The sequence below is a fragment of the Nelumbo nucifera genome, chromosome 5 (genome assembly GCF_055504915.1).
Source record: "Nelumbo nucifera cultivar China Antique chromosome 5, China Antique-T2T, whole genome shotgun sequence".
NCBI lineage: Eukaryota > Viridiplantae > Streptophyta > Magnoliopsida > Proteales > Nelumbonaceae > Nelumbo > Nelumbo nucifera.
Window position 1 is genome coordinate 74,062,176 of NC_142653.1, and position 27,458 is coordinate 74,089,633.

General features: G+C 40.2%; 1 protein-coding gene across 3 annotated transcripts in view; it reads left to right on the plus strand.

Moving 5' to 3' along the window:
- The first annotated feature begins 432 nt into the window (after positions 1-432).
- The window catches only part of LOC104593977 (Zinc finger C-x8-C-x5-C-x3-H type family protein), a 33,917-nt gene continuing 6,891 nt past the window's right edge, over positions 433-27,458 (plus strand). The window contains exons 1-8 of one of the 3 annotated variants that reach the window (XM_019197167.2): positions 434-592; positions 694-841; positions 1,022-1,385; positions 1,522-1,683; positions 1,775-1,912; positions 2,060-2,218; positions 21,482-21,574; positions 22,076-22,192. In XM_019197167.2, the coding sequence (XP_019052712.1) occupies positions 1,047-1,385; positions 1,522-1,683; positions 1,775-1,912; positions 2,060-2,218; positions 21,482-21,574; positions 22,076-22,192 (1,008 nt within the window). In that variant the 5' untranslated portion in view covers positions 434-592; positions 694-841; positions 1,022-1,046. Of the gene's footprint in view, positions 593-693; positions 842-1,021; positions 1,386-1,521; positions 1,684-1,774; positions 1,913-2,059; positions 2,219-21,481; positions 21,575-22,075; positions 22,193-27,458 lie in introns of all 3 variants that reach the window. The other 2 variants (XM_088887615.1, XM_010254102.3) reach the window with 2 other exon arrangements.

Genomic DNA, 27,458 nt, shown 5'->3' on the forward strand with positions numbered 1-27,458 from the left:
AACCCAAAACTACTACTATAAAAACTCTAAAAAAAAATTTAAAAGGCAAAGTCAAATTTATTTTGAATTAAATACTCAAGTCTTAACTTCTTAATCCGAGGTCTAAATTGATCCCTCAAATTATAATAGGGCAAAGTTACTTTTTTGCAAAATTCAAAATCATCCAAGCATATAAAATAGGAATATCTCCGTATTTATATACTCTTTCATGGGGAGATATTCCCGATACAAGGTTGCAATAGGCTGTTGGGACGGTATTAGCGCAGGCTTGCCCTCACCGAAGCCGATCTCCTCGCCTATATCAACGTTTCTCGACCAATTGGCGGGTTCGGGATTAACTCGGACCGAAATTGAAGTCAGATGACGGTTGGAACGATTAAACCGTCCGGGTCAATGAAGGTTTGAAAACAATGGCTCACTCTTTGGTCTCCCATCCCCTCTTCACTCGTCGTCTCTTCGCTTTCGATTTTGTTAATAATCGGACAACTTCGAACTTGTTTCGACGAACTTCGACCACCGAACGAGGAATGCCATCGACTGTTTGGCGTCTACAACCCTAATTACCACCGGACGTGGAATCCCTATTAGTCAAGTAAGAGTATTTCCTAATATGAATTTTCTATCAATCTGTTTGGGGTTTGCAGTCATTTTCATTGTGTATTTGAAAGGGTTTTTCATCCCTTGGTTTCCCAGATTTCTCTCAAAGTCTCCAACTGATCCAAACACTGTTGCTTCCCTTTCTCTTCTGTCTGTCTCTCTACATGTGTGTGAACACGAAATTGGAAACAGTGTGGGTTTTCTGAGTTCTTTGCTTTCGAGCATTGGAGTGTCTAGAACCACCGTAAGTTTTCCTGAGTTCTGATGTATCTATCATCAGATAACATCATAATTGTATGTTGTATCTGCTTGATCATTGGGTTTATGCTCTGCTATTCTTATCGAATTCGAATGATCGAATCTGATGATTTCCTTACCGAATTGAATTGAATATATCCTAACAGGAATTCGATTTGGTTTGCAGCCATAGCAGGGGGATTGATTTTAGGATGACGGAGCAGGTTACAGCAGAAATGGAGGAGAAAAAGCCGTTAAAAATGGAAAGTCAAGTGGATCTATGTCGAAAAGAGAGGAGAAAAATTGCAAAGAAGCTAAAGAGGAAGCAGATTAGGAGAGAGATTGCACTGAAGGAACGGGAAGAAGAAGAAGCTCGATTGAATGATCCCGAAGAACAGCTTAGGATTCGTTTAAAGGAACAAGAAGAGGCTAAGGTATTGGAAAGGGAGAGGAAAGCATTTGAAGAACGTGAGAGGTTGTGGATTGAGGCTGCAAAGAAAACGGAAGAGGAGGCGCAGAAGAAGCTGCTTGAAGAATCACCTAACAATCAGGTTTAATGTCCATGTCGATATGTTCGTTATCTTCATTCATATAATCTTATTTTGCTTGGTTTGCGATACCAATTTTTAGCTATGTAGTTCTGAATTTGAACTGGGGGCTTTATTTATTTCTGGAAATAATTTGTAGATTGAACAAGAGAATGTATTAAAGGAAGAAGATGACGATAATGCTTGGGACTATGTAGAAGAAGGGCCTGCAGAAATAATCTGGCAAGGAAATGAGATAATTGTCAAGAAGAAAAGGGTTAAAGTCCCTAAGAAAAATGTGGATGAGAAACCTAAAATTGAGGTGTTGCACTGTCTTTTACCTTGTCTATTTAGTTATTTTTTGGTTGTGGTGCATCTTTTTTTACTGTAAAAGGTTATTTTTCATGTTACAGGGTGCTGACAGACCTACATCCAATCCTCTTCCTCCACAATCTGAAGCTTTCATTGCATATAAGAACACATCATCTATTTCTGCGCAAGAGGTCTTTGAGAGTGTTGCTCAACAAATCCCAAATTTTGGAACTGAACAGGTGTATATTTCAGTTCTCTCTGATTCTGTATTTGTTTATTGATTTTTTTAATCACAAGGGCTTTAGTTTGTTGTTGATACTTTAGAATTATTGTTATTGTTGAATACTTGAGTATTACAACGTGATCTCTCAATTGTATTTTGTTAGGATAAAGCTCATTGTCCTTTTCATATCAAAACTGGAGCCTGTCGTTTTGGGTCTCGTTGCAGCAGAGTTCACTTTTATCCTGATAAATCTTGCACAATGCTTATCAAGAACATGTATAATGGACCTGGCCTTGCTTGGGAACAAGATGAGGGGCTTGAGGTCTGTACATAACACTTTCATGTGTATCCTGATAGTTATGCATTATCTTTTAAGCAAATAGTATAATATTCTACTTATGCATTATCTGCTAAGCAAATATCATAATCTAGGACTTGGGAGTTGAGGCTCCATATTGGGGCTGACAAATTCTCCCTGTAATATCTCATATGAAGTTGAACCTCCGCCTATCTGCATCTTGTAAACTGTTCTATAGAGGCATGACAATTCATGATAGTCAATTCATGCATTAACTTCTTCATTGCATAATTGTTATATTGTTCATTTCGACCTCTTGGTACAAAAAATTTAGAATGACTTGGGCCATATTCTATTAAAATGCTCTTTTAGTTTTCTTTGATTTTATTTGCATCAGAAACTCATCTCAAGGTTGACATCGATGGAGATTCATGCTCTTGACTATGGTTGAAGATGGCGATAGAGGTTTAATAGCAATTCTGTATCCTATGCCATTTTCTATATGCGGCTGTGGTTTCTATGACTTCTTGGTTATCAATTTAGTTAGGATTCTTAACATTCTTAAATTTTTGGTTGGTATTTCTTATCAGACATTATATTTGTTCCTAAATTTCACTGGTACATTTTTCACTTGATATCTTTTGCTTGTATACATCCATGATGCTGCTATACATTCATTAATTTTTGTTAGAATAAAGATACTTTCTTATTTTTAAGATAGCTTCGGTACAATGTCATTCTTGTGTGGGTGTTAAGTCAAGCCTTATAAAAAGCAGTTTTTTGGTCCATTTTTCTTTTTATTAATAAAATTTTCTTGTTATTCAGTAAAAGATCTTTTTATATGGACAAATATGAGTTTTTCACTCCTTAACAACTGGTAGTTTGTTGGGCATTTCCTGCTGGTGATGGCTATGCTTCTGGAGATAAGAATTGGAGGTGGTGGTACCTTATACATACCATGCAATCTCTGTACTTACCATATGCTCATTATATACAATTTAATTTGAATGCAAAAGATAAATTATGTAAATGCATACTTGATGACGGCAAGGGTTGCCATAAAAAATTGAAGCCATCAGGGATAGGCTCACATGTGGCTTGGAGTGTAACACAAGTTGGTGATATTTCTAACTAAACGAATTTTCTGAACACTGTGATTCTATGGTTCTGTGAGATGATTTCAAGTATGCTTCTCAGTTAGCTATTATCAGCAATGCGTGTTTATTGGATGAGATGAGCAGGGCTTTCAAGTCTGTGATAACTTAGGAGGTGTTCTCCAATGTGAAATGTTTTTCTTGTTGTGTGTTCCAAAAACAAATCAAAACCATCTAGGTTAAAAACAAATTAGTTCTTAAAGAAATCACAGAAAATATGTTTGTATATGCATTTTTTGTTTCCAAAACTCTCACTAAAAATGTGTTCTTGAATTTCTGGTTTAAATAACATGTTTTCATCTGGTTATTTACTATCATATTCCATAAATCATATAACTTCCATACTACAGAGTTTGTTTCTATTTTGAAAACCATAGCTTTGATGGTTTCAGAAACACAAATTATTATTTTTAAACAAAAACAACTTATATTTGCTTTTCAAAACAAAAACAAAGTTCAAGAACATGTTGTTGTTTTTTTGCTGATGTGGCAATTTCAGAAACAAATGAAAACAAAAACATTCTTGTTATAGAGCACCTCCTTAGCTTCTAGTTTCTATTATTTTACTAGACTTAGCAAGTTTTCGATGTCAAATTGTCCATTAACACATGCAGATATTTTTTAGGGTTTTCTACAAGTTGGTTATTTTTGTTTTCCTTGGTTTTTGTGCTTGCAAGTAAGCAAAAACATGAAATTACCATGTTTTTGGCATTTCAAAGATGGGAGTGAACTATTTCAAGAAATCCCCCTCTTTTATGAAGCGAAAAATGCAACTATTTTTCTCTCACAATTTTCTGATGTGTTAAATCTGTCAAATTAATAAATGTTAATCTTTCTACAATAATGTTTCTATAGGACAAGTGTTTTTTTGGAAGAATTATTAAGAGTTGGGGTTTAGTTTCATAAAAACACAACACTAGAATTGGGTTGGATTATGATCTTAGAGGATCATTCCTAGGAATTGGAAAGAAACTTCTCTTTGGGAGAAATTAAGGGAGCAATATTTTCCATGGACATATCGACAACCTCGAGACCAGATGGATTTACTATGGCCTTTCAAAACAACTCAGAGAAGTCCTAAAAGAGTTGGTTTCTCAAACCTAGTTTGCTTTTGTGAATGGATTTACTATGACCTTCTATTAGGAGTGTTGGGATCACCTAAAATTTGATCTCTTGGAAGTTTTTGAAGAATTTTTCCGTAAAAGCAAGATCCCCTTTGGAGCAAATGCTACCTTCATCTCCCTGATGCCTAAGGAGGCAAAATCTCCCAAGGATTTCAAACCAATCAATTTGATAAGGAGCCTCTACAAAATTATCTCAAAGGTTCTTTTAGAGAGGATCAAACAAGTCCTACCTTTAATAGTTTCTCCTTTCCAAGGGGCCTTTGTAGAACAGAGATAAATTGTGGATCAAATCCTTGTGGCAAATGATTGTGTTGTTGAGAAAAGGAAGAGCAGAGGAAAAGTCTTGGTTTGTAAGTTGGACTTAGAAAAGGCTTATGACTTAGTGAATTGGGGCATCTTGCTAGAAATCTTGGAAAGATTTGGGTTTGGAGAAAGGTGGAGGAAGTGGATTAAAGTTGCATTAAGTCAGTACACTATTCCATTCTTATTAATGGAGTGGCCAAAGACTTTTTCCTGGCTAAGCGAGGTCTAAGACAAGGGGATGTTATGGGCCCGGGAATAGGATCTCGTCATGGGTCGGTCCACGGGGAAAACCTCCTGTTTTCCCTTGGTCCTCCCTGCTCTTGATGAACCTATCTTGGCGCCCTAATGGTGATTTGTCCAAGAGATCACCTAACTCTCCTTGCTCCCTTTCTTGACTGAAATTTTCGATTCCTTTATTGAATAATATCAGCTCCTTAAATAGGAGATTACAAGAGATAAGAGTCCTACTTTTATGAAGACTCCTTGTTAATTAGGAAGACTCCCTACTAATCTATCCTACTGAACTGATAAGATAAGATAAGACTGAACTGATAAGATAAGAACTGTATCTAGCTAGAATTAGATAAGATGAGAATCAGCAAATCTTGCTCCCTTTATTGCTGCTGCCGGCGGCTATACTTCTTCCCAATAAACGCGTCCACATCATTACTCTCCTCCTGGACTCAGAGCTTGTCCTCAAGCTCGAAATCAGGATATGTGTCTTGAAAAGGAATCCAGGATAGGTGGAATGAGTTTGCCCCCCTAGATCGGGTTCCAATGAAGAGGGTTCATCCTCAGACAACTGCAGTGAGATACCAAGATTTGACCATGCGTAGCTGCATTCTTTGCCGCGGGCAACTGCATCCTTAAGGTACTTCTGAGATGTCTTGAACCGTAGAGTACAAAGATTGTGAAGGCCAAGCTGGTGCCACTGAACTGCATCATCTGGATCCTCTTCTATTGCCTGCTTTAGTGTGTACAGAGCTCGCTCTTCCACTTTCGTTAAATCATTATGTCCAGTTTCAAACGTTGCTACAATTTTATGCTGAGCCTTGTGAACCATGGCAAGTCCTGCCCATGCTATCCGAAGCTCAATTGTTGCAGAGTCCCCTTCTCTAAGTATTGAAGCCATTTCATTCGCAGCCCATGAAAGTTGTTTAGTGGGATCTTGAGACCTTTCTGCATCCTTGATACGATGAAGCGCAACAACATATCGAGTTGACATGCAATCAGGCTCCAGTTTTGATGCCTTCTCCAGGCACTTTCCAGCACTTCTATGATCACCAGCCAAATAGTATGCATTAGCAAGATTCACCCAGATATGTGCAGCCCTAGGATCTGATCTGACTGCAGCTAACTCCTTCAACTTAGAAATAATTTCTCCAAGTTCTTCATGCGTGAGTTCTTTATCGGCACAATGATCAATTGTACTTCCTAGTAGGAGGCACTGTGCGTGATGAATGTGAACCAAGGAAAGTAACGCAGGCCTGTCAATCTCTTCCTCACTCCGAAGTAATATTTCTGCTGCCTTTTCATATGCTAGCACTGCCTTCTGTGGCTTTTTCTCACGGGATGCTGGCACCCCTTGACAGTGTTGATCGGCATCCGTATCAGGCCCACATTCAAGAGAACTTTTGCCCTTGTTAATTCTTGAACGACACTTCCCCAGTTTATTTAACCGTTTAGCTTCTCCTTCTGTGGCATCAACCACAACGTCTTTACATACTGAGGTACTTTTCTCCCCACAATTTTCTTCCTTAATGCTCCTGGTGGGATTAGGAGGAGCGATGGAGGCACAGTCATCGCCGTCGCTTTCGGGAGGGTCGACGTTGAGGTCAGCGATGATGACCTTGGAGTAGTTGCTCTTATTCTTCTTTGAACTCTCGTCGATGGAATCCTTGATGACACCAGATTCCTGCTTAATCAAGACATTCTGGGTGTTTCTAACCTGCGCTAGGGCAACGATTTGCTGCTTGCCGGCCGATTCTGCCATGTCTGGTCAGCGGCCGGTTGTGGTTGCAGCCCCTTCCGGGTTCCTTTCCTTGCTGGAAAAGTACAACTCCATCAAGCGCCTTAATTCTCGGATGTCTGTTATGGTCCCGTGCGTAGGATCCCGTCACGGGTCGGTCCACGGTGCGTAAGCTCTGCTTCCCCTTGCGCCTTCCCTTGCGTGTAGACCCTATTGCGGAAACTGAATGGGTGATTTGTCCAAGAGACCACCCGAACTCTCCTCACTCTTTTCTTGACTGAAAAACTGAATGCTTTACTTCAATTCGTAGCTCCTTAAATAGGAGATTATAGAAGGAAATTCCTAATTAAACTCAAACTCCAACTTGAACTCAAACTCCTAATTACCTACTCCTATTGGTAACACACTCTTACTTAAGATAAGATAAAGATAAGGATAAGATAAGATGAGGGATAAGGGATAAGATAAGGATAAGGTAAGCTGGCGGTGAGTTGGCTTGACGTGTCCAGATAAGGGTGGGCCCACCCCTATGAGCTATCGTGTGGGCCCCGCTCTGCTGTTGCTGCCGGGTGCGTGCGCGCGGCTCATGGTGTTGCTGCCGCGCAGTGCGTGCGTGTGGTGTTGCCGCCGCGCATTGCGTGCGCGCAGTGCTGCTGCCGCGCAGTGTGTGCGTGCGGCTCATGGTGCCGCTGCTGTGCGGTGCCGGGCGTGTGCGCGGTGCGTGCTGCCGTGCAGTGCGTGCGGTGCGCACTGCTGCTTGGCGATGCGTGCTGCCGTGCGGTGCCGGGCGTGTGCGCGGTGCGTGCTGCTGCTTGGCGGTGTGTGTTGTGCGCTATCGGCGGTGCATGCTGCTGTGCGGCGCTGCCAGGCGGTGCCTGCTGTTGTGCGGCCTGCTGTGCGTGCTGCTGCCTATGACTGCGCCGCAGTGCGCTGCCGGATGGTGTGACCATAACAATGTCGTCCTTGATCTCGTGCACCTCCGTGCTGTTTTCCACAATCTAGAGCTCCAGTTCATAAACCCTAGTCGTCAACTGCTCAAGGTCACCCATGACGCCTTGCTCTGATACCAAGTTGTTATGGGCCTGGGAATAGGATCTCGTCACGGGTCGGTTCACAGGGAAAACCTCCTGTTTTCCCTTGTTCCTCCCTGCTCTTGATGAACCTATCTTGGCGCCCTAATGGTGATTTGTCCAAGAGATCACCTAACTCTCCTTGCTCTCTTTCTTGACTGAAATTTTCGATGCCTTTATTGAATAATATCAGCTCCTTAAATAGGAGATTACAAGAGATAAGAGTCCTACTTTTAGGAAGACTCCCTACTAATCTATTCTACTGAACTGATAAGATAAGATAAGATAAGACTCCCTTAATCTATCCTACTGAACTGATAAGATAAGATAAGACTGAACTGATAAGATAAGATAGGACTCCCTTAATCTATCCTACTGAACTGATAAGATAAGATAAGACTGAACTGATAAGATAAGAACTGTATCTAGCTAGAATTAGATAAGATGAGAATCAACAAATCTTGTTCCCTTTACTGCTGCTGCCGGCGGCTATACTTCTTCCCAATAAACGCGTCCACATCAGGGGACCCCATTTCTCCCTTCCTCTTCACCTTAGTAACAAAGGTCCTTACTAGATGATTGCTGCTGCAGATGCTCAGTGCCTAATTAGGGGGTTAGAGGGTTGGAAGAGACCAAGTAATTGGTTCACATCTCCAATTTGCTGATGATGCAATTCTGTTTTGCGAGAACATTAAGTTGGAAATGGTGAGAAACCTAAAGTTGCTGATTGAGACTTTTGAGGGTGTTTCTAGTTTGAGGATTAATTGGAACAAAAGTGGAATTGCTGGAATTAATGTGGAGGAAGAGGAGCTCCATAGCTTTGTAGAGGTATTGGGTTGTGAGATTAGAAGTTGGCATATTACCTACCTAGGCTTACCTTTGGGGGGGGGGATTTGAGGACAGAAGGATTCAGGAAGCCGGTGGTCGAAAGGTTTGCAAAGAAATTGGCCTCTTAGGAACACTGCCTTGTTGGGTAAATGATTATGGAGATTTCCCTTTGAAAGAGACAGGTTGTGGCACAAAGTAATTGCAAGCATTCATGGTCTAGATTGTAATGGTTGGGATGCTAAATTGGCTCATCACTCCACTTCAGCTTCTCCTTGGAAAGCTATTAATGAAGTTTACCCTACATTCTCTAGTTCCATTAGGTATGATGTGGGAAAGGGGGATAAAATCCGATTCTGGGAAGACTTTTGGGTAGGGGAATCACCACTGAGATCAATTCCTTAACCTTTATGCCATTTCTGATTTCAAGAATGAAACCATTTCTAATTTGGGTGTGGCTTCCCATTTAGGTGTCAATTGGAACCTTGGATTCAGAAGAGGCCTTAGAGATAGAGAGTGCATCTTGTTGACTGATCTCCTTGGAACCTTGCAAATAGTTTACTTAGACCCCAATTTGGAGGATTCTAGGTTCTGGGTAATCTCCTCAGATGGGCTTTTCTCTTGCTCCTCTTTCTTTAGACATTTTGCATCTGCTAGGCCCTAAGGGGTGCTTCTTCTGGTGAAAGAAATTTGGAGTGAGCCTATCCCACCAAAAATTCAATTTTTTTATTGGTCTCTTTTCCCTGGTAAGGTAAATACATGTGACTTGCTGCAGAAAAGGAGCCCCTCTACTTGCCTCTCTCTTCATATGTGTTTTCTTTATAGGGATAGTGGAGAGTCCCTCTCCCACTTACTGAGTTACTGCTCTTTTGTACTTTGTATTTGGGAATTTTTCTATTCTCTCTTTGGTTGCAAGTGAAACCATTCCCAAAAGGCAACAGGCATTTTCAACCCTAACTTCTTGAGGCAACAAAAGAAAAGAGGGAGAATAATGTGGAGAGCTACTAAAGCGGCCGTTGCATGGGGAGTCTGGGAGGAAAGAAATAATATAAATTTTGCTGGAAAATCTAGAACTTAGGAAGAGGTCATTGACAACATAAAACGGAGGGTTGCATTGTGGATAAATACCTTAGATAGTTTTCAATTATTCTCTCTAAGTGACATCCTAGGGGCATGGAAGGAAATAGCATAGTCCTCTAGAAACAAGGAAATTCTAAGAGTTGAGTAGAAACTGCCAGAGGTTAACAAAGTAAAATGGAATTTTGATGGAAGCTCTATGAGCAAACCGGGAGTGGCAGGAATAGGGGGAGCAATCAGGAATGTAGAATGCAAGATATTGGCTCTATATTCAGGGCCAATTGGCATTACAAAATCAACAAAGGCAGAGTTACTGGCTTCATTTCAAGGTCTCCGATTGGTAAAGCAATTGGGTATTTGTCAGGTGGAAGTGGAAGGGGATTCAAAAGTTGTTATTATCTTGGGCAAGATGTAATAGACATGTCCCATGGACCCTCAAACATATCCTCAGAGAAGTGGAAAGATAAGCAAAGGATATAAATGCTTATTATAGGTGGATCAGGAGGAGTGCAAATGGGTTAACAAATACTTTAGCCAAACAAGGGGCTGCAAGGCATCATCTATGTTGGGCCTCGTTGTAGCATATTTTAATTAATGAATCAATCCTTGTTGCTGATCAAAAAAAAAAAAAAAAAGACTAGCTAAACACCCCTTAATAAGGTTTTCTATACTTTTCTTTCTCTTTTATAGTTAATAGATACTACTTGTCTATTTCATTGCAATTCAGTCTTTTAGGTATGATATGCTTTTGGCATCATAGTCAAACTCTTTCTTGTTTATTTTTTGTGAGATTTGGAAGGAAGTAAGAAAGAAGGTAGAAGAAGGAGAATAGGAAGGATAGAAGGGAAGATTGGATTGTTGACTAACTGACACAACTCCTACTAAATCAGACTTCTGTCTAACTAAAGGGGGTGAAATGGAAGAAATACCTTCACGTTTACATGATAGCTTTACTCGGTCTAACATTAGGCAACTCCTATATGCTCTAAACTTGATAGATTTTGGTTCACTATAGACTAGGAATAACATTGGGGAGACTTAGTCTCCAGGGCCTTGCCTAGGGTAGCATTAGATCATTGGCTTATTACTATTGCTAAAGAAGAGTTGGGTAGTAGAGGTTTAGACCCTTTTAGATTTGCGAACATGTGGTTGTCTCACCTTGGTTTTGTTGACAAAGTAAAGTATTGGTGGAATGGAAGTAACCTATGGGTGAAATGGGAGGGTATGAAATTTCATTGGAAATTAAAGGAAATAAAAGGTATGGTAAAAGAATAAAATATTCAACAATTTGGAAGGATTGAAGAGGGGAAACATGAGGTTATTAGTCAAATTGAGGATTTGGATGCTAAGGGGAAGCGACCTTTGAGGAAAGGGACAAGTAGATGAGATGGGCCCTCAGGAAGCAGCTGTAGGATTTGTTATTTAAAGAAGAAATCAGCTGGAGACAAAAGTCCGAACATAAGTGGGTGAGGGAGGGGGATAGAAATACAAAATTCTTTAATGCCTTGGCTAATGGAAGAATAAAAATTGGAGATTGATGGTGTGACACCCAATAGTTTGAGGTTGTAGTGGCCTTTGTGCAAACACTTCAAATATATTTATAGGAGACCCCTGAAGAACAAACTGTGGTGAGAAGGGTTGGATTGGCCCAACTTATCTGAGAACCTTAAGTTGTGGTTTGAAAGGAGCTTTGATTTGGGGAAAACAAAGGAAACAATCTTCTTTGTGGATGGATCTAAAGCACTAGGTCCAGATGGGTTTTCTATTGGGATTGCTAGGACATTCTAAAGCAAGACATCCAAAAGGTTTTCAATGGGTTCTTTGAGAGGGGCAATAAATCTGGGCCTGAGCTCCAGTTTTATTGAATTGGTTCCAAAAAACTATGGGGCAAGTCATCCGAGAGAGCTTAGACCTATTAGTTTGTACTTCCACATTTAGTTTCACATAATCAAGGTGCCTTTATAACAAATAAACAAATAGTTGAGCAGATCTTAATTGCAAATGAGAGTGTGGAGGACTTGAAGATAGCTAGGAAAAAGGGTATAGTGTGTGAACTTGATGTGGAGAAGGCATATGATTTGGTGGATTAGTCTTTTTTGTTGCATGTGATCGAGACTTTTGGCTTTGGGGAGAGATGGTGTAAATGGATACATGGATGTATTGAATCTGGTGAATGGGACAATGGTAGATCACTTTTCGACAATTAGGGGGATTAGGCAAAGGGACTGCCTTTCCTCTTTCCTATTCACTCTATTTGTTGAAGTGCTGGGTAGGCAGGCTAATAGAGAGGCCAGATTCCAAAAACCTGGTGAGGGGATGGAGGATTGGTAGGGATAGGATACCAATTACTCACCTACCGTCTGTTGATGACACTCTTCTGTTCTGCTAGGGGGGGGGGTGATGTTAGGTGGATTAGGAACTTGAAGTTGGTGCTTCAGCTTTTTGAGAAAATGTCAAATTTGAAAGTAAATTTCGATAAAAGCTGTGTGGTGGGGATTAATATGAATGAGAGGTAGGTAACAGAGAAGGCTAAAAATTGTGTGGTTTCTCAATGGCCTCTGAATTATCTAGGACTGCCTCTAGGGGATAATTTGAGAAATAACAGTTTTTGGGACTCAGTGGTGGATAGATTTACTAAGAGGTTAGCTTCATGGAAGAAGAATTATTTGTCCTTGGGCAATAGAATCACATTGATAAAATCTACTTTGACCAAACTGCTTGTGTTTTTTTATTTGTATTTAGGGTCCCAAAAAAAGTAAGTAGAATATTGGAAAAGTTGATGGGAGGTTTTTTGTGGGAACTAGGTGAAGAGAAAAGAGATCATAGAGTTGGGAAATGGTCACTGGAAGCAGGAGCGATGGTGGATTTGGCATTGGAAACATTCAAAAGAGAAATGATGCCTTATTGGGGAAATGGTTGTGCAGACTAGCAGGGGATAGGGACAAATTGTGGGTTAAGGTAATTTTGAGTATTCATAGGCAAGCAACTAATGGATGGGTTGTGGGATTCTTGGAAAGGGTACAAGACCTTCTTCATGGAGATCCATTTATGCCATTCTACCTTCACTCATGCAGTTTATCAGGTATAGCTTTTGCTTTGGAATTCATGTGAAAATTTGGGAATATCTTTGGGTGGGGGATGTGCTTTTGAAAGAACGTTCTTTGTTCAAGGAGTCTGTATCTACCTTTTTGGTCCCTTCTAAGTCAAGTTATGGGTTTGATTGGGACTTGGGCTTTTAGAAGGGGTCTTAGCTCTTAGGCACTCTGAAGCTAAGAATGTCTTGGCATTGCTCCAGATTTTGAGTGGGGTGGTTTTGGACCTCTCGAGGGAAGATAGTATAATTTGGACTTTGACCTCCTTTGGTGAGTTCTCTTGTGTTTCCTTTTTCAAACCTCTAGTTCAGTTCTATGTTAGCAATGGACAAACCTTTCTAGTTTTGGAAGTTTGGGGTAAACTGATTCCTCCTAGGATTGGATCTTTTTGTTGGGAAGCTTTCTTGGAAAGGTGCAATACTTGTGATTTGCTTCAATGGAAAAGACCTACTTGGTGCTTATCCCCTAATTGGTGTATCCTTTGTAAGGCAATGGTGAGAGCTGCTACCACTTATTAATCTCCAATCCCTTTGTTTTTGTTATTGAGGATTGGTTCTTCTCTTTGGTTGTAGATGGACTTCCCCCGCCAAGTCTACAAGGTTTGTTTGCTTCTTCCTTTGTTAGGTGGTCAAAGAAGAGGGGCAGAGTAATGTGAAGATGTGTACGGGCTGCCATTTGTTGGATGATCTAGGAAGAAAGGAACTCATAGATTTTTTTTGAAAAGGAAATGAGTAAAGAGACCATAATTGAAGCAGTAACTGTTAGAGTGGCGCAGTGGGTAAAATCACTAGAGCTGTTTGAAGATACCACTACAGGTATGTTGGTTAGAAATTGGAAGGAAGTGGCCAATTCAGCACGAGTCCACATGGAAACTACCCCCCTTTGGTCTACACCAGCTTTTGGATTTATTAAACTGAACTTTAATAGGAGCAGTGAAGGTAATCTAGGGCCTTCAGGAATTGGAGGAACTTTAGAGATGAGGAAGGGAAAGCTATAGTGTTGTAGTCCGGTTCTATTGGGATGGGTGATTCTCTTAGGGCTGAGGCTATGGCAGTACTGGAAGGGTTAAAGAAGGCTAAGGAATTGAATCTACAAAAGTTAATTGTTGAAGGAGATTCACAAGTGGTTATAAAATGGTCGCAAAAGGAGAAGAGCAGGCAATGGAAATATGCTAATGAAAAAAGGGAGTTCAAATGGTTAACTCAAGGTATAGAGATTTAGCTCCATTGAGTGAAGAGAAGTGCCAACTCATTTATGGACACACTTGCTAAACATGGGGAAGGAAGGGGGCAAATGTTCTGGGCTGTGTTGTAATTTGTTTCTTGTTTTTCTTGGGGAGGGTTAAGATAGTTTTCCTCTCCCCCTAACTTCTTGTTGTACCTTGCTTTATTTTCTTTATTAATAAAAGGTTCTGTTATTGATAAAAAAAGAACAACACAAGCTGACGAGCCACAAACTTCCACGAGGCCTACAACAAAATCAAACATCAAGAGAGCCCCCAACATAAACCCCCATTAATCCTCCCCTTCAAACACTTCCTCTTGCCCATTGTCGTCCTCATTCCAGCTCTCTCCACCATCCCCTACTTTGACTTTCTTCATCCTCTCCTCCTCTTTTCAAACTCCTCAAAAGCTCTTCTAACAAATGCCTCGCCGCCCCAAAAGAATAACCCAAGCTCTTTTCCATCCTGAACATCTCTGTTAACGATTTCCTCAGAGGCATACTTCGTTGCCTCTCTAAATTGCCATGATGCCATCTGGATGAGTATCCTGCATTTCCAATGAAGATTTAGATCCCTCCTCTGTAGTCTTCTTCTGAAGAGGAATATTCACCACCTGTGCCTTTGATACAATGTGGGTTTGAGATATCCCACCAGTGGTCTCTACCCTCAGAACATTTTGCTTCACATACCTTCTCTTGAAGACTCTTTTGTACTTCTTTGTAGGACCCGCCCCCATCAAACTGTCCCTCAGACGTGAATAAACTTTAGTCACATGAACCAAATGAGAATTAATTGATCTGTGATGTTTCTTAGCAATTACCAAATTCTCAGCATTAATGTCAAGTTCCTCTTCCTCTTCCATCTCCCTTCTATTACCCAAGTCAATCCCTATCTTACACTTGGGGAACCACCACTTCACAACTCTCACCATTAGACTTGCAAAGGATGCACCAACTTGGGGATAAGAACATAAGTGGTCTTCTTTTTTGCAATAGGTCCATAGTATTCGCCTTCCCATGACACACTTCGTTGGAATGAAAAAGCTGATGATAATCAAAGGAACAAGGACTTGAAGAAAGAAGCACAAGAAAAGAAGCCCTTAGGGTGGGGAACCCAGCCCTTCTATCAAAATTGTACGGTTCCAAACAAATGTTATCAAGAATATGCAAGAGAGTTACCACAGAAATAGACTCATTGTCCCTCATACCTCTGTGAAAGCCAAAATTCCAATTGTGACCCACAGGTAGTACGAGAGAATTTAAGAAATTAGACACAACTCTTTTTGAGTAAAGGCAAGGAATGAAAAGAGGGGAATGAATCCTTAAGTGGGGAATCACCTACCCAAATATCTTCCCAGAAGCAAACAAAGTCTCCTGAACATATGTACCTCATGCCTTACTAATGCAGGAGTTGAAGAGTCAAAATTGGAATTTTATGATATTTTATGTATTTCTGTATATTCGGACAGTAGTGGTATTTTTGTCACTTTTGCAGTTTTGTGGGGTCCAGTGATAGGGTTTAAATTTTCTAGTTATAGTTTTCTTATGTTTAAAATTTCAGAGTCATTGCATAAGTAGGATTAGAGTGATTGAGTCTTCTTTGAATTGAAATAGGATATGACAACTTAGTTTGAGTCCTAATAGGATTATTAAGTCTAACAGTTTGACTCCTAGGATTATTATGAGTTTAGAGTCTATAAATATGTATGGACGTTTTACACAAAGGTAATGAATTATATTGAATTTTCTTCAGCTTATGCTAGCTATGGTGAGTGATTCCCATGCCCTAGAGTGATTCTAGGTACCCTGTGAGTGATTTCGGGTATTTTCTCTCTTCTTTCTCTCCCTATTTTCTCTCTGTAGAGAAGATGGGCCGAATGGCCCATAGGTTGTTTATTCTTTCTTATTATTTATGTTTTTCTGTAATGGGCCTTATTCTAGGCCCATCCTGTCTATATTTAGTTCTTTGTAAATTCTTGCCCAACTAAGGGCCTCCTTGTAATTATTCAAATATATCTTAATAAAATAGTGTTAGGGTGCTGAGAGAGTGTAGGTTCGAAACTCTCATTCTTAGACCCTCATTGCCGAACTCTCAAGCTCTCCTCTCTTCAATTTTCTTCATGGTATCAGAGCATACCCGAACTTCAATATTCTAGGGCTGGAAGCTTAGGCTCGTATTGCCTGATTCTTGGAGGTCATTGGAAGTGCCCAAGACTAGAATCTCTTGGAGAAGTGGTTTGGTGGCTAGGAAGAATCAGAGAAAAAAAAAAGGAAGGGGAACAACTCGGTTCTATTTTGAAGCTCGAACTGTAAGTTGTGCTCAGTTTTTCTGGTTGTTCTGTATTACTTTCGACTGTGTTTGGACTGTTGAAGTGTCCGAAAATCTCTGGTTGTTCTGTATTACTCTCGGCTGTATTTGGATTGTTGAAGTGTCCGAAAACTCTGGTTGTTCTGTACTACCTTCGGCTGCCATTGAATCTGGTTTAACCTAGAAATTTCTGGGACAATGCCCTCCATGTTCCTACCTTATGCCCTCCATGTACCTAAACTAAATACAAATCTGTTGTCTGTGATACTCCGGGACAATGCACTGATCATCTTGGGAATGTTGCTCTCGGATTTGTCTCTTTAGAGTCTGTTAGTCGGATTATGTTGTGTCATCGTCGTTTTGGTCATCTGTTTTTTTCTGCCTTGAGTCATCTTTTCCCTGAACTGTTTAAGGGAATTAGTTTGTCCAGTCTTCATTGTGAGTCTTGTGAATTGTCAAAGCATTGTAGAAACAATTATGCTTTGAGCAATAAAAGATCTTCTTTTCCTTTTAATATTGTGCATTCTGATGTGTGGGGGCCTTACCACTTACCCTCCATGGGTGGCTACAAATATTTTATCCTATTTATTGATGACTTTTCTCGGTTCACTTGGATAGTCCTGATGAAATCCCGTGATGAAGTTCAAAGACTTGTAAGACAATTCAATGAATTTGTTCTAACCTAGTTTGATACCAGGATTAAAATCTTCAGATCTGACAATGCAAAATAATACTTTGAGAAAAACCTAACCTGCTATCTCTCTGACATGGGGGTTATTCATAAAAGCTCATGTGCTAGGACCCCAGAACAGAATGGGGTTGCTGAGAGGAAAAATATGCATATTGTTGAAGTTGCAAGAAGTATCTTATTTGCCTCACATGTTCCTACCAGGTTTTGGGGTGATGCTGTTCTTACTGCTACCTACCTTATAAACCGTATGCCATCCAGGGTTTTGGGGTTTCAGTCTCCCTTCAATCTTCTTCATCCGGACAAGGACATTTTTCCTGTTCCTATTCGTGTCTTTGGCTGCACCTGTTATGTACATGTTCCAAGTGTGCAAAGGCATAAATTTGAACCCAAAGCTCAAAAGTATATCTTCCTTGGTTATTCCTCCACACAAAAGGGTTATTGTTGTTTTGATCCATAGTCTGGCAATCGGTATGTCTCAATGGATGTCACCTTTGATGAGCTTTCCCCCTTTTATGGTTCCTCTCCAGAAGGACATTGTCCACAGGGGGAGGATTTGTCTCAGGTGTTTGCTCTTCCTCTTCCTGTCCCTATTGAGTCTCTTGATGTGTCTGCTTCTCCTTCAAATGTATCAAGGGTGGATCAGTCGTTCCATTCTCCTTGTTCCAGTACTCTACCTCCTCGTCCTATCCTCAATCCCAAGGTGTATCAAAGGCAAAGATCCAGAAATGTGCAGGTTTCTCCTACAACACATGAGCCTCATACACTTCCAGTCACAGAAGAGACAACAGGTATTGTTTCAGCACCTTTGGAGTCATCCTTCCCTAACATTGATATTCCCATTGCTGTTAGGAAAGGAAAACGGAAGTGCATTGCACACTGCATTTCCAAGCACCTTTCTTACAATTTGCTTTCACCTTCATACTTTGCCTATCTCTCTTATGTTGCTTCTCATCCTATTTCTAGGTCTGTGTCAAAAGCTCTTAAGATTCCCGAATGGAGGGATGCTATGAGATTTGAAATCGATGCCTTACACAAGAATGACACATGGGAAGTGGTGGATTTGCCTGAAGGGAAGGATCCAGTCGGTTGCAAGTGGGTCTTTACTATCAAATACCGAGCTGATGGCACCATTGAAAGGTACAAGGCCGGGCTGGTTGCAAAAGGCTATACACAGACATATGGGATTGATTATTTAGAGACCTTTGCACCTGTTGCCAAGATGACATGTGAGGGTTCTTCTATCTTTAGCTGCTCACTTTGACTGGCCCCTTTATCAATTGGATGTGAAGAATGCATTTCTGAATGGTGAATTACATGAGGAGGTTTATATGTCTCTTCCTCCAGGGATGTATGGAACTGATATGAAAGGGAAGGTATAGGCTGAAGAAATCTCTTTATGGACTAAAACAGTCCCCTAGAGCATGGTTTCAGAGATTTACAACAGCACTTGTTAACTTTGATTATGTGCAGATACAGTCCGATCACTCTTTTTGTGAAGAGGAGTGGACCTCTGGCAGTATACCTCATTGTGTATGTAGATGATATTGTAGTGACTGGTAATGATGTTTCAGGAATTCATGATCTAAAATCTTTTCTCCATACAGAATTTGAGATTAAAGATTTGGGGGAATTGAGATACTTTCTTGGCATAGAAGTGGCTCGATCCAAGGATGGGATTTTTATCTCCCAAAGGAAGTATGTTCTTGACTTGCTCTCTGAAACTGGAAAGGCGGGTGCTAGACCAGTTGCTACTCTTATTGATACGAGTCATAAACTCTCAGCCTCAGAAGGGACATTGTTAGAAGACAAAGGAATCTTTCAGAGACTTCTTGGGAAACTTTTGTACCTATTCATGACTCGGCTAGATATACCATATGCAATCAGTTGCATTAGCCAATTCATGCATGCTCCCCGAGACACTCATATGGTAGCAATAGAGAGAATCCTATGTTATTTGAAGAGCTTCCTAGGAAAGGGTATTCTGTTTGCCAAGCATGGTCATATGAAGCTTGAAGCCTACACCGATGCTGACTGGGCCGAAAACATTGATGACAGAAGATCTATTTCTGGGTATTGCAGCTTGGTGGCTAGTAATGTTGTTTCTTGGAGAAGCAAGAAACAATCGGTTGTTGCTCGGTCTTCTGCTGAAGCAGAATACAGGGCCATGGCACATGGAGTTTCTGAATTATTATGGCTAAAATCATTGATGGAAGAACTTGGAGTTGAATATGACAAGCCAATGATGTTGTACTGTGATAATCGGGCTGCCATCAACATTGCTCACAACCCAGTGCAACATGATAGAACCAAGCATATTGAAGTTGATCGACACTTCATTAGGGAAAGGGTCTCTTCGGGTGAAGTGTGTCTTCTTTTCATCACATCTGAATGACAGTTGGCAGATTTTCTCACCAAAGGCATTTCCAAGGCAAAACTTCAGCATGATTCCAGCAAGCTTGACATGATTGACATCTATGCTCAGCTTGAGGGGGAGTGTAGAGAAGATGGGCCGAATGGCCCATAGGTTGTTTATTCTTTCTTGTTATTTATGTTTTTCTGTAATGGGCCTTATTCTGGGTCTATCCTGTCTATATTTAGTTCTTTGTAAATTCTTGCCCAACTAAGGGCGTCCTTGTAATTATTCAAATATATCTTAATAAAATAGTGTTAGGGTGCTGAGAAAGTGTAGGTTTGAAACTCTCATTCTCAGACCCTCATTTCCGAACTCTCAAGCTCTCCTCTCTTCAGTTTTCTTCACTCTCTTATTCCTTGAAGAAGCCATTACAGCCATTGACAGCCATAAAACTCTGATCAAGAAGACCATTCAACATTCTCTAAGGACTAGAACTGAGCTGGTTCTACATCACTTACACATCAGAGAAAAGGCGGGGGGGGGGGGATACTATAAATAGCCTTTCAAGGTGATGCCAACGTATCTCGATAAGATACACCTGTATCCCAACCATTGCTCGACCTACTATGGATACTAGCCACTACCTCATGCCACAAATGCTCTCTCTCCAAAGGCCACCTCCACAGCCACTTCTCTAAGAGTTCAAAATTCCTCTTTTCCACATTCTCAACAGCTAAACCACCCCCTTTTAATTCCCACACACTAGATCCCAATTCACCAAGTGATCTTTCTTTCCTTCTCTTGACTTTCCATAAAAAATCCCACATAAGTTTCTCAAGCTTCTTGCTTCTTTTTGCAGTATTCTAAACACTGAGAGAAAATAAACAGGTAGATTGGGAAGTGTAAATTGTATTAATGTAATTCTGCCCCTCTAACAAAGTGTAACTTCTTGCTAACCTTTTGGTGCACCTCTCTAAAACTGGGTTCCAAAATCTGTTTTCCTTAAGGATTTGCTCCTAGAGGGAGACAGAGACCTTAATAGGTCAAGGGCCAACTAGAGGTGGAGCACTCTAAACAAGATGCAATTGAGTCTACCTCCTCATCCTCCAAATGAATCCCTTGCTATACAACTTTTTACCAAATTGAATTTCAAATTTGAAACTCTTTTAAACTTCCTAATCAACATTTTCAAAATTCTCACCTTTGAACATTACTCCCTTCATGAATCAGAATCAAGTCATCTACAAATTGCAGGTGAGTGACAACAATATTGTTGCTTCCTATTCTCCATCGTCAAAACTCCTTTTCCTTCTCAGCTTTAGAAATTAATCTACCAAACACATCAGCTACTAGGGTAGAGGAAAAGTGATAATGCATCACCTTGTCTAAGTCCTCTACAAGCTGGGAATAAAAATCCTTATCCACTCCATTCACCAAGACAGAATAATGACAAGATTGGAAGCATCCATTTACCCAATTACACCATCCATCCCCAAAGCCATAAGACTTAATGATCTCTAGTAAAGAATTCCAATCCAACTTGCACAGGAGCTTTCTCTGAATCTTGCAACATTTTGGAAGAATCTAATTAGTTTTATAATCCTTGTTTTTGTGATGGTCATTTTATCTAGATTACATGAAAGAATGAGAATTCATGAGCTTAAGCCTCGAGTCCTGAGGTTTATGTGCACTGGAAGATCTTAGTGCCTTACTTCATGCTGCTGCCTCTAAAAATTTCTTCCATCTAGTAATAACAGCATTACTATATATGGATCACTCTTTATGCCTCCTCTTTCTATTTTTCTCTATCTTTTTTGATTTTAGGTGATAAATCAAGCCATGTTTGCTTACTTGATTTATAGTTCTGCATGAATGGGTATCTAGAATTTGAATCAGCATTGCTGTATTGCTGCTGTTAATTTATGTGTGTTAGCATGATATATCTGTGAGAACATCCGGCAGATCTCTCTATACACAATTTAGCATCCTTGTCCTGTGGGCTGTGAATCCTGTGATATCAGGCAGTTAGTCTTTTGCATGCTTTTCAAGTAGCATATACTTTTTATCTGACAGACATTTCCTGGTTCATATGTACTTCAGTACACAGATGAAGAGGTTGAGCGGTGTTATGAAGAGTTTTATGAGGATGTGCACACAGAATTTCTGAAGTTTGGGGAACTTGTCAATTTCAAGGTTTCTGGTTGCTACCTTCATGTTGTTTTTTTATATTTCTAAAATTAATAATCTTTTTTTTTTGATAAATGAGTATGATTTATTAAATCAGAAATATGAGACAATACAGTAGACCCAAGAGGAGGCACGAGTTGTTACCTCTTCTAACAAGTATTACATCAAATTAAAAACATAATTGACCAGAATTAACCAGAACTAGCATCACAAAGCAGCCCAAAATAAATGTTCCCTTGAAGCCCCTTGCTTAGCTAACCCATCCGCTAAGGAATTTGCTGATCTTCCCATCTAAAATTAATAATCTCATACATTATGCTTGGGAGTATCTTGAAAATCAATATTACGAATGTTCTTTTGGTTGGTAATTTATTTTGTGTTTGGAAATATCATGAAAACAGATACCATGAATGGTCAATGGTGAATTGGTGACTTTGTAGTATTGAATCTCACTGAGATGCTTGTTGCTTACTGTCTCATTTTTTAATGCAATTTTTTTTTGGTCAGGTGTGTAAGAATGGTTCCTTTCATTTGCGTGGGAATGTATATGTGCACTATAAGTCCCTGGAATCAGCTGTTCTTGCATATCATTCCATGAATGGTCGCTATTATGCTGGCAAACAGGTATACATTTCTTACTTAGCTAATGAGTTTCCAGCCATGAGTGACTGATTTCTGTGCAGTTCCTTCTCTTGTTGCTCATACTTTTCCTTGTAAATTAATTTATTGGTTTATCTTGGTTGTGCCCATGCAATTCACATGAATACTTAAAGTGAAAGAAGTATAATTGGAAGAAAGTGGCAGCTTGGACCTCATTCAGTAGCTTGTATCTCATCTTCCAACTGTTGGGTTGGCATTCAATTTGGATATGTAATGGTTCTGTGGGTCTCCTTGTGTTTGAAATGAGCACATATGGCTGGTTTCATGGAAGGGTGCTATTTGACAACTAAAAATGAAATATGGTTTTTGTACAGTCATAATATGCATCCTGATCCCCCAGAACCTGCAACTCTGTAAGAAAAAGTGATCAATTACAAGGTAAAGGAGTTAGAAAGGTTAGGGACAGACCAAAAAGGACATTGGATGGAATAGTAAGAAATGATTTAAGTGTTCATAAATTAACAATTGATATGGCATTAAACAGAACAGAATGGCGAAACAGGATTCATGTAGCCAACCTCATATGGTTGAGATAAGGCTTAGATGATGATGATGGTGATAATTTGTATCCTGGTCAAAAGCCCATGGACATGGACAGAGTAATTGGAATCTGACATGTGTGCAGGAATCTGACTTGGTGAACCCAAAAAAGTAGGATTTGTATACATGTCTCACATAAATGATATTTAATTATACGGAAAAGTACGAACAGGCCTAATGCAGATTTCTGATTTCCACTGCTGAGCTATAAACATTCAAATGTCAACAACCCACACTCTATGCACCAACTCCCGCCCGTGAATTGGCATCAATTCCGAGCTGGCACCTACCCAAACAGTACTTTGGGCCTACAAATTCTGACCCTGGGCTGAACCGTAATTCACCCTTAATTATATATACATATTAAATATTGTAAATTATGTTCTTAAAATTCATAGAACTATAATAGTTTAACAACTTGAAGTATTACCACTGACAATTGATAAGCTAACTCACAGCCTTTGCCTATTTGCCTTCCAATAAACAATTGGTCACAAGTTATATTTAAATTGGGAAAATCCAAATACTAGAGTGACTAGAGTCCCCTATTGGACAATTTAAATGGTTGGACCACTATTACATATAGGTGCTTAAAGTGTAGGTTAGTAGTGTTAGTAGATATTTGTGTACAAAAATCTATGGTTGTTATTGGTATTTTACCTGTAATATGGTCATTAGTAACATATTCATATCTGTAAGGTTAATATTGTAGTTTTCTCTCATCTCATTATGAAATAAAAGTGTTTGATAGGGTTGGGTCTCGGTGAGCAGGCATTGGAGGAGTGATTAGACGATCAAGGTTTGGTGGTGGTTTTGTTTTCAGGTCCAGTTGGCTTAGTATATTCAATTATGGCAGAAATTTTGGTACTTCTGCAAGGCTTGAGATTAGCACAACAGCTTGGTCTTAGAGATTTGAAAGTGGAGGGTGACTCACAACTAGTAATCCATTAAGCAACTCAAGGTAGCACCTTGGAAATATAGACATACATTCAGGGAAATTGATGTTATTGCAAAGCAATTAAATTCACACTTCAGCTGGGTGAGAAGAACTGCAAATGGGGTAGATGTACTAGCTAAACAGGGAGTTGACAGGCAAAATCCTTTCTGGGCAAACTTGTAAAACTGTTACCAAAGGGTGTTTGAATTTCCAACAGTTGTATTAATTTTTAACCTTTTTCTCTAACGAAACCCTTTTGCTGAGAAAATAAAATCAGCTGTAGTTTCATATAAAACGAGCAATGATAGAAAGAAAAATGTCACATGGGAGTGCCCCTCAAGAATCCATTTAATGTTGGAATCTGATGCATGTTTCACATGGATACTTCATTCATTTAGGCAAGTTCATGGAAAACTGCAATCATGTGGTGGCTCTCTCTCTTCATTTGAGAGAAAGTTAAAGTAATGTACTCAATGTCTGGCATGTATGAGTTTACAAAGAAATACACTTAACAGTAGCTATACAAAACACCAAAAAATGTATGGGAGAATAGCCCAACAAAAAAACAATCATTGAGGATCATTCAAGTCTGGATTAGCTGAACATGATGCTTATGTATCCAATAATAATACTCCACGTCAGGCATGAAGTGTATATGCCCCACAACCACCCGAATTTTCACTGTGTACATGATTGATGTGGGGTGTTATTTTTTTTTGATCAATAACACTTCATTAAATCATCAATATAAGATTTACAAGAGGAAGACAAACACACTTATCTTCCAAGAGCAACAAAGAACCTCAAGAAAAGGAAAAAAAGGAAAAAACACTAAAGTTACAGCTTAGCCCAAAACAGTGAATCCCTTTCTGCCCCTTGTTTAGCTAAACCGTCAGCTAGGGAATTAGCTGATCTTTTCACCCAACATATCTTAACTTCCATCTCCCGCACCAGCCACTTAAGTTTCCTCCTCTCATTATTGTACTTCCATAATCCATTGTTATCTTTAATCAACCACCCTATCACCACCTCTGAATCCCCTTCAATTATGAGTTTCCTGATGTTCAACTCCTTAGCTTTCTGGACTCCTTCCATAACTGCAAAGATCTCAGTTCTAAGGGAGTCACCCACTCCAATTGGGAATGAGAACATGGCAGAAATGGCCCCATTCTCATCCCTAAAAACACCCCTAATCCCTGATTGTCCCGGATTTCCCCTACTACACCCATCAAAGTTTAATTTCAAGAATCCACCAGGTGGAGGGGTCCAAGACACACTCATTACTGACTTGGTCTGTGTGCAGTTTGCAATTTCATCCCATTACTCAACATGTCATCCACAGTGTAATCTGTGAATAGCTCCAAAGATTTCAGCCATTATACAACCCTAATATGTATGATAGCCCTCAGATCTGTTGTTACTCTCTCAGCTTCTGAGAATATCATGGAATTTCTTTCTTCCCAAAGTGTCCAACATACTGCAGCCCTTAGTCCTCTCCACATAGTCCTTCCCCTTTTTATCTGCCACCTGAAAAAAGAAGGGGAAAAAAGGCCCTGCAAGTCTGATGGAGGATTCCAGCTACATCCAAATAGGGAGAAAGCCCAATTCCAAATTGACCTCGCAAAATGGCAAGACACCAGTAGGTGAAAACCAGTCTCCCCATCCGCTTTACAAACAACACACCAATGAGGTGACAAGCAAGTATTGGGTCTCTTCTTTTGGAGTAGATCACCAGTGTTGCTTCCCAACAAAAACTACCAACCCTAGGAGGTATTGCTCTGCACCAAACCTCATCAACAGGGAAAGGGGGGGAAGTAGGACTGGTGGACTGACTTAAGACTTTGAAGAAAGAAGCACAAGAAAAGATGCCATTGGGGGTAGGTGTCCAAATTCTAGAATCCGCTCTAGTGGGGTCTAAGACAACGTTATCAAGAAGTGCAATAAGGCTCGAAATACTGTCGAAGTCTAAGTCCCTCAAATCCCTTCTTAGACCCATGTTCCACCCAATCCCAGAAGTGGAAGAGGACGGGGTGGTGAAAGATGAGATTGGCTCATTTTTCAAATCAGAAATAGCATACAAAGAAGGAAACTAATCCTTTAGAGGGGCACTCCCCACCCAGGTTTGTTCCAAAATTTTTATGGAGTTACTGGAATTCACATCATACCTGATATTAGGGGAGAAAACTGGTAGCAGGTCATGAATGGCTTTCCAAGGAGAATTGCTTGTGATCCTAGCTCTGATTCCATCATTCCATCCATTGTGCTCCAGCCCATGTATACTTGCCACTATTCTAGCCCAAGGCTTCTCCTTCTCCATAGGGAACCTCCACAATGACTTTCCCAAAAGAGTCATATTCCTTCTCCTAATATTCCCAAGCCCCAAACCACCACAAGTCTTACTCCTACACACTATCTCCCAGCTAACTCTATGATCCCTTTCTCTTCTCCCGGCTCCCACAGGAAATCTCTCATTAGCTTCTCCAATCTGTTAGAAACCTTCACTGGGATTTTAAACACCGAGAGAGAGGTAGTTCTTTTTCCAGGATACCAGTCTTTTTAGTGTAATTCTCCCACCAAGAGAGAGGTAGTTCTTTTTCCAGGATACCAGTCTTTCTAGTGTAGTTCTCCCACCAAGAGAGAGGTAGTCTTTTTAGTGTAATTCTCCCACAAAAAGATGGGTAAGTTAGCAAGCGTGGCCTTAATTAGTGTAATTCTCCCACCAAGAGAGAGGTAGTTCTTTTTCCAGGATACCAGTCTTTTTTCAAACCTTTCCACCACCGGGTTCCAAAAGCTCTCTCTCATAGGATTATCACCTAATGGCAACCCTAAGTAGTTCAAAGGACACCCCGAGACTTCACACCCCAGCTCTTCAACACTCTCCCTAATCTCTCCCTCCTCCATATTCACCCCCACTACACAGCTTTTCCCAAGGTTAACCTTCAAGTTGGACATTTTCTCAAATAGTCGTATCACCGACTTCAAGTTCCTGATAAAGCTCACATTACCGCCTTCACAAAACAGAATCGTGTCATCAACAAACTGTAAATGAGTGAGGGGGGTTTCCACCCTCCCAACTGTCCAGCCTCTAATGAGCCCCCTAGAATCTGCTATGTGAATTAGTTTTCCCAAAACCTCTGCAATTAGAATGAACAAGAAAGGAGAGAGGGTTTCCTTGTCTTATACCCCTACTGGCTGGAAAGAAATCTACCACTGTCCCATTCACTTGCACTAAATAATGGCAATTCCGGACACAACCCGTGATCCACTTACACCATCTAGCCCCAAACCCAAATTTAGTCAACTTTCCTCAAAAAATCCCAGTCCACCAAGTCATAAGCCTTTTCCAAGTCCAACTTACAGACCACTCCCTTCTTCTTATCCCTCTTAAAGTTCTCCACACTCTCATTATCAATTAAAATCTGATCAGTAATTTGTCTTCCACTCACAAAAGCTCCTTGATAATGTGCAATGATATCTGGCAATACCTCCTTCAGCCTCAAAGACAACACTTTTGCAATGATCTTATGCAAGCTATTAATCAAGCTAATTGGCCTAAAATCCTTCGGGTAGGATGCATCTTTCTTTTTTGGAATTAAGGCTATAAATGTAGAGTTCACACCCGGATTGACAATTCTTCTTTTCAAAAATTCCTCAAACACTCGCAAAAGATCATCTTTCAAAATATCCCAACAGTCCTGATAAAAAGGCATTGTGAACCCATCCAGCGCTAGAGCTTTTGTTCTATCCATAGAA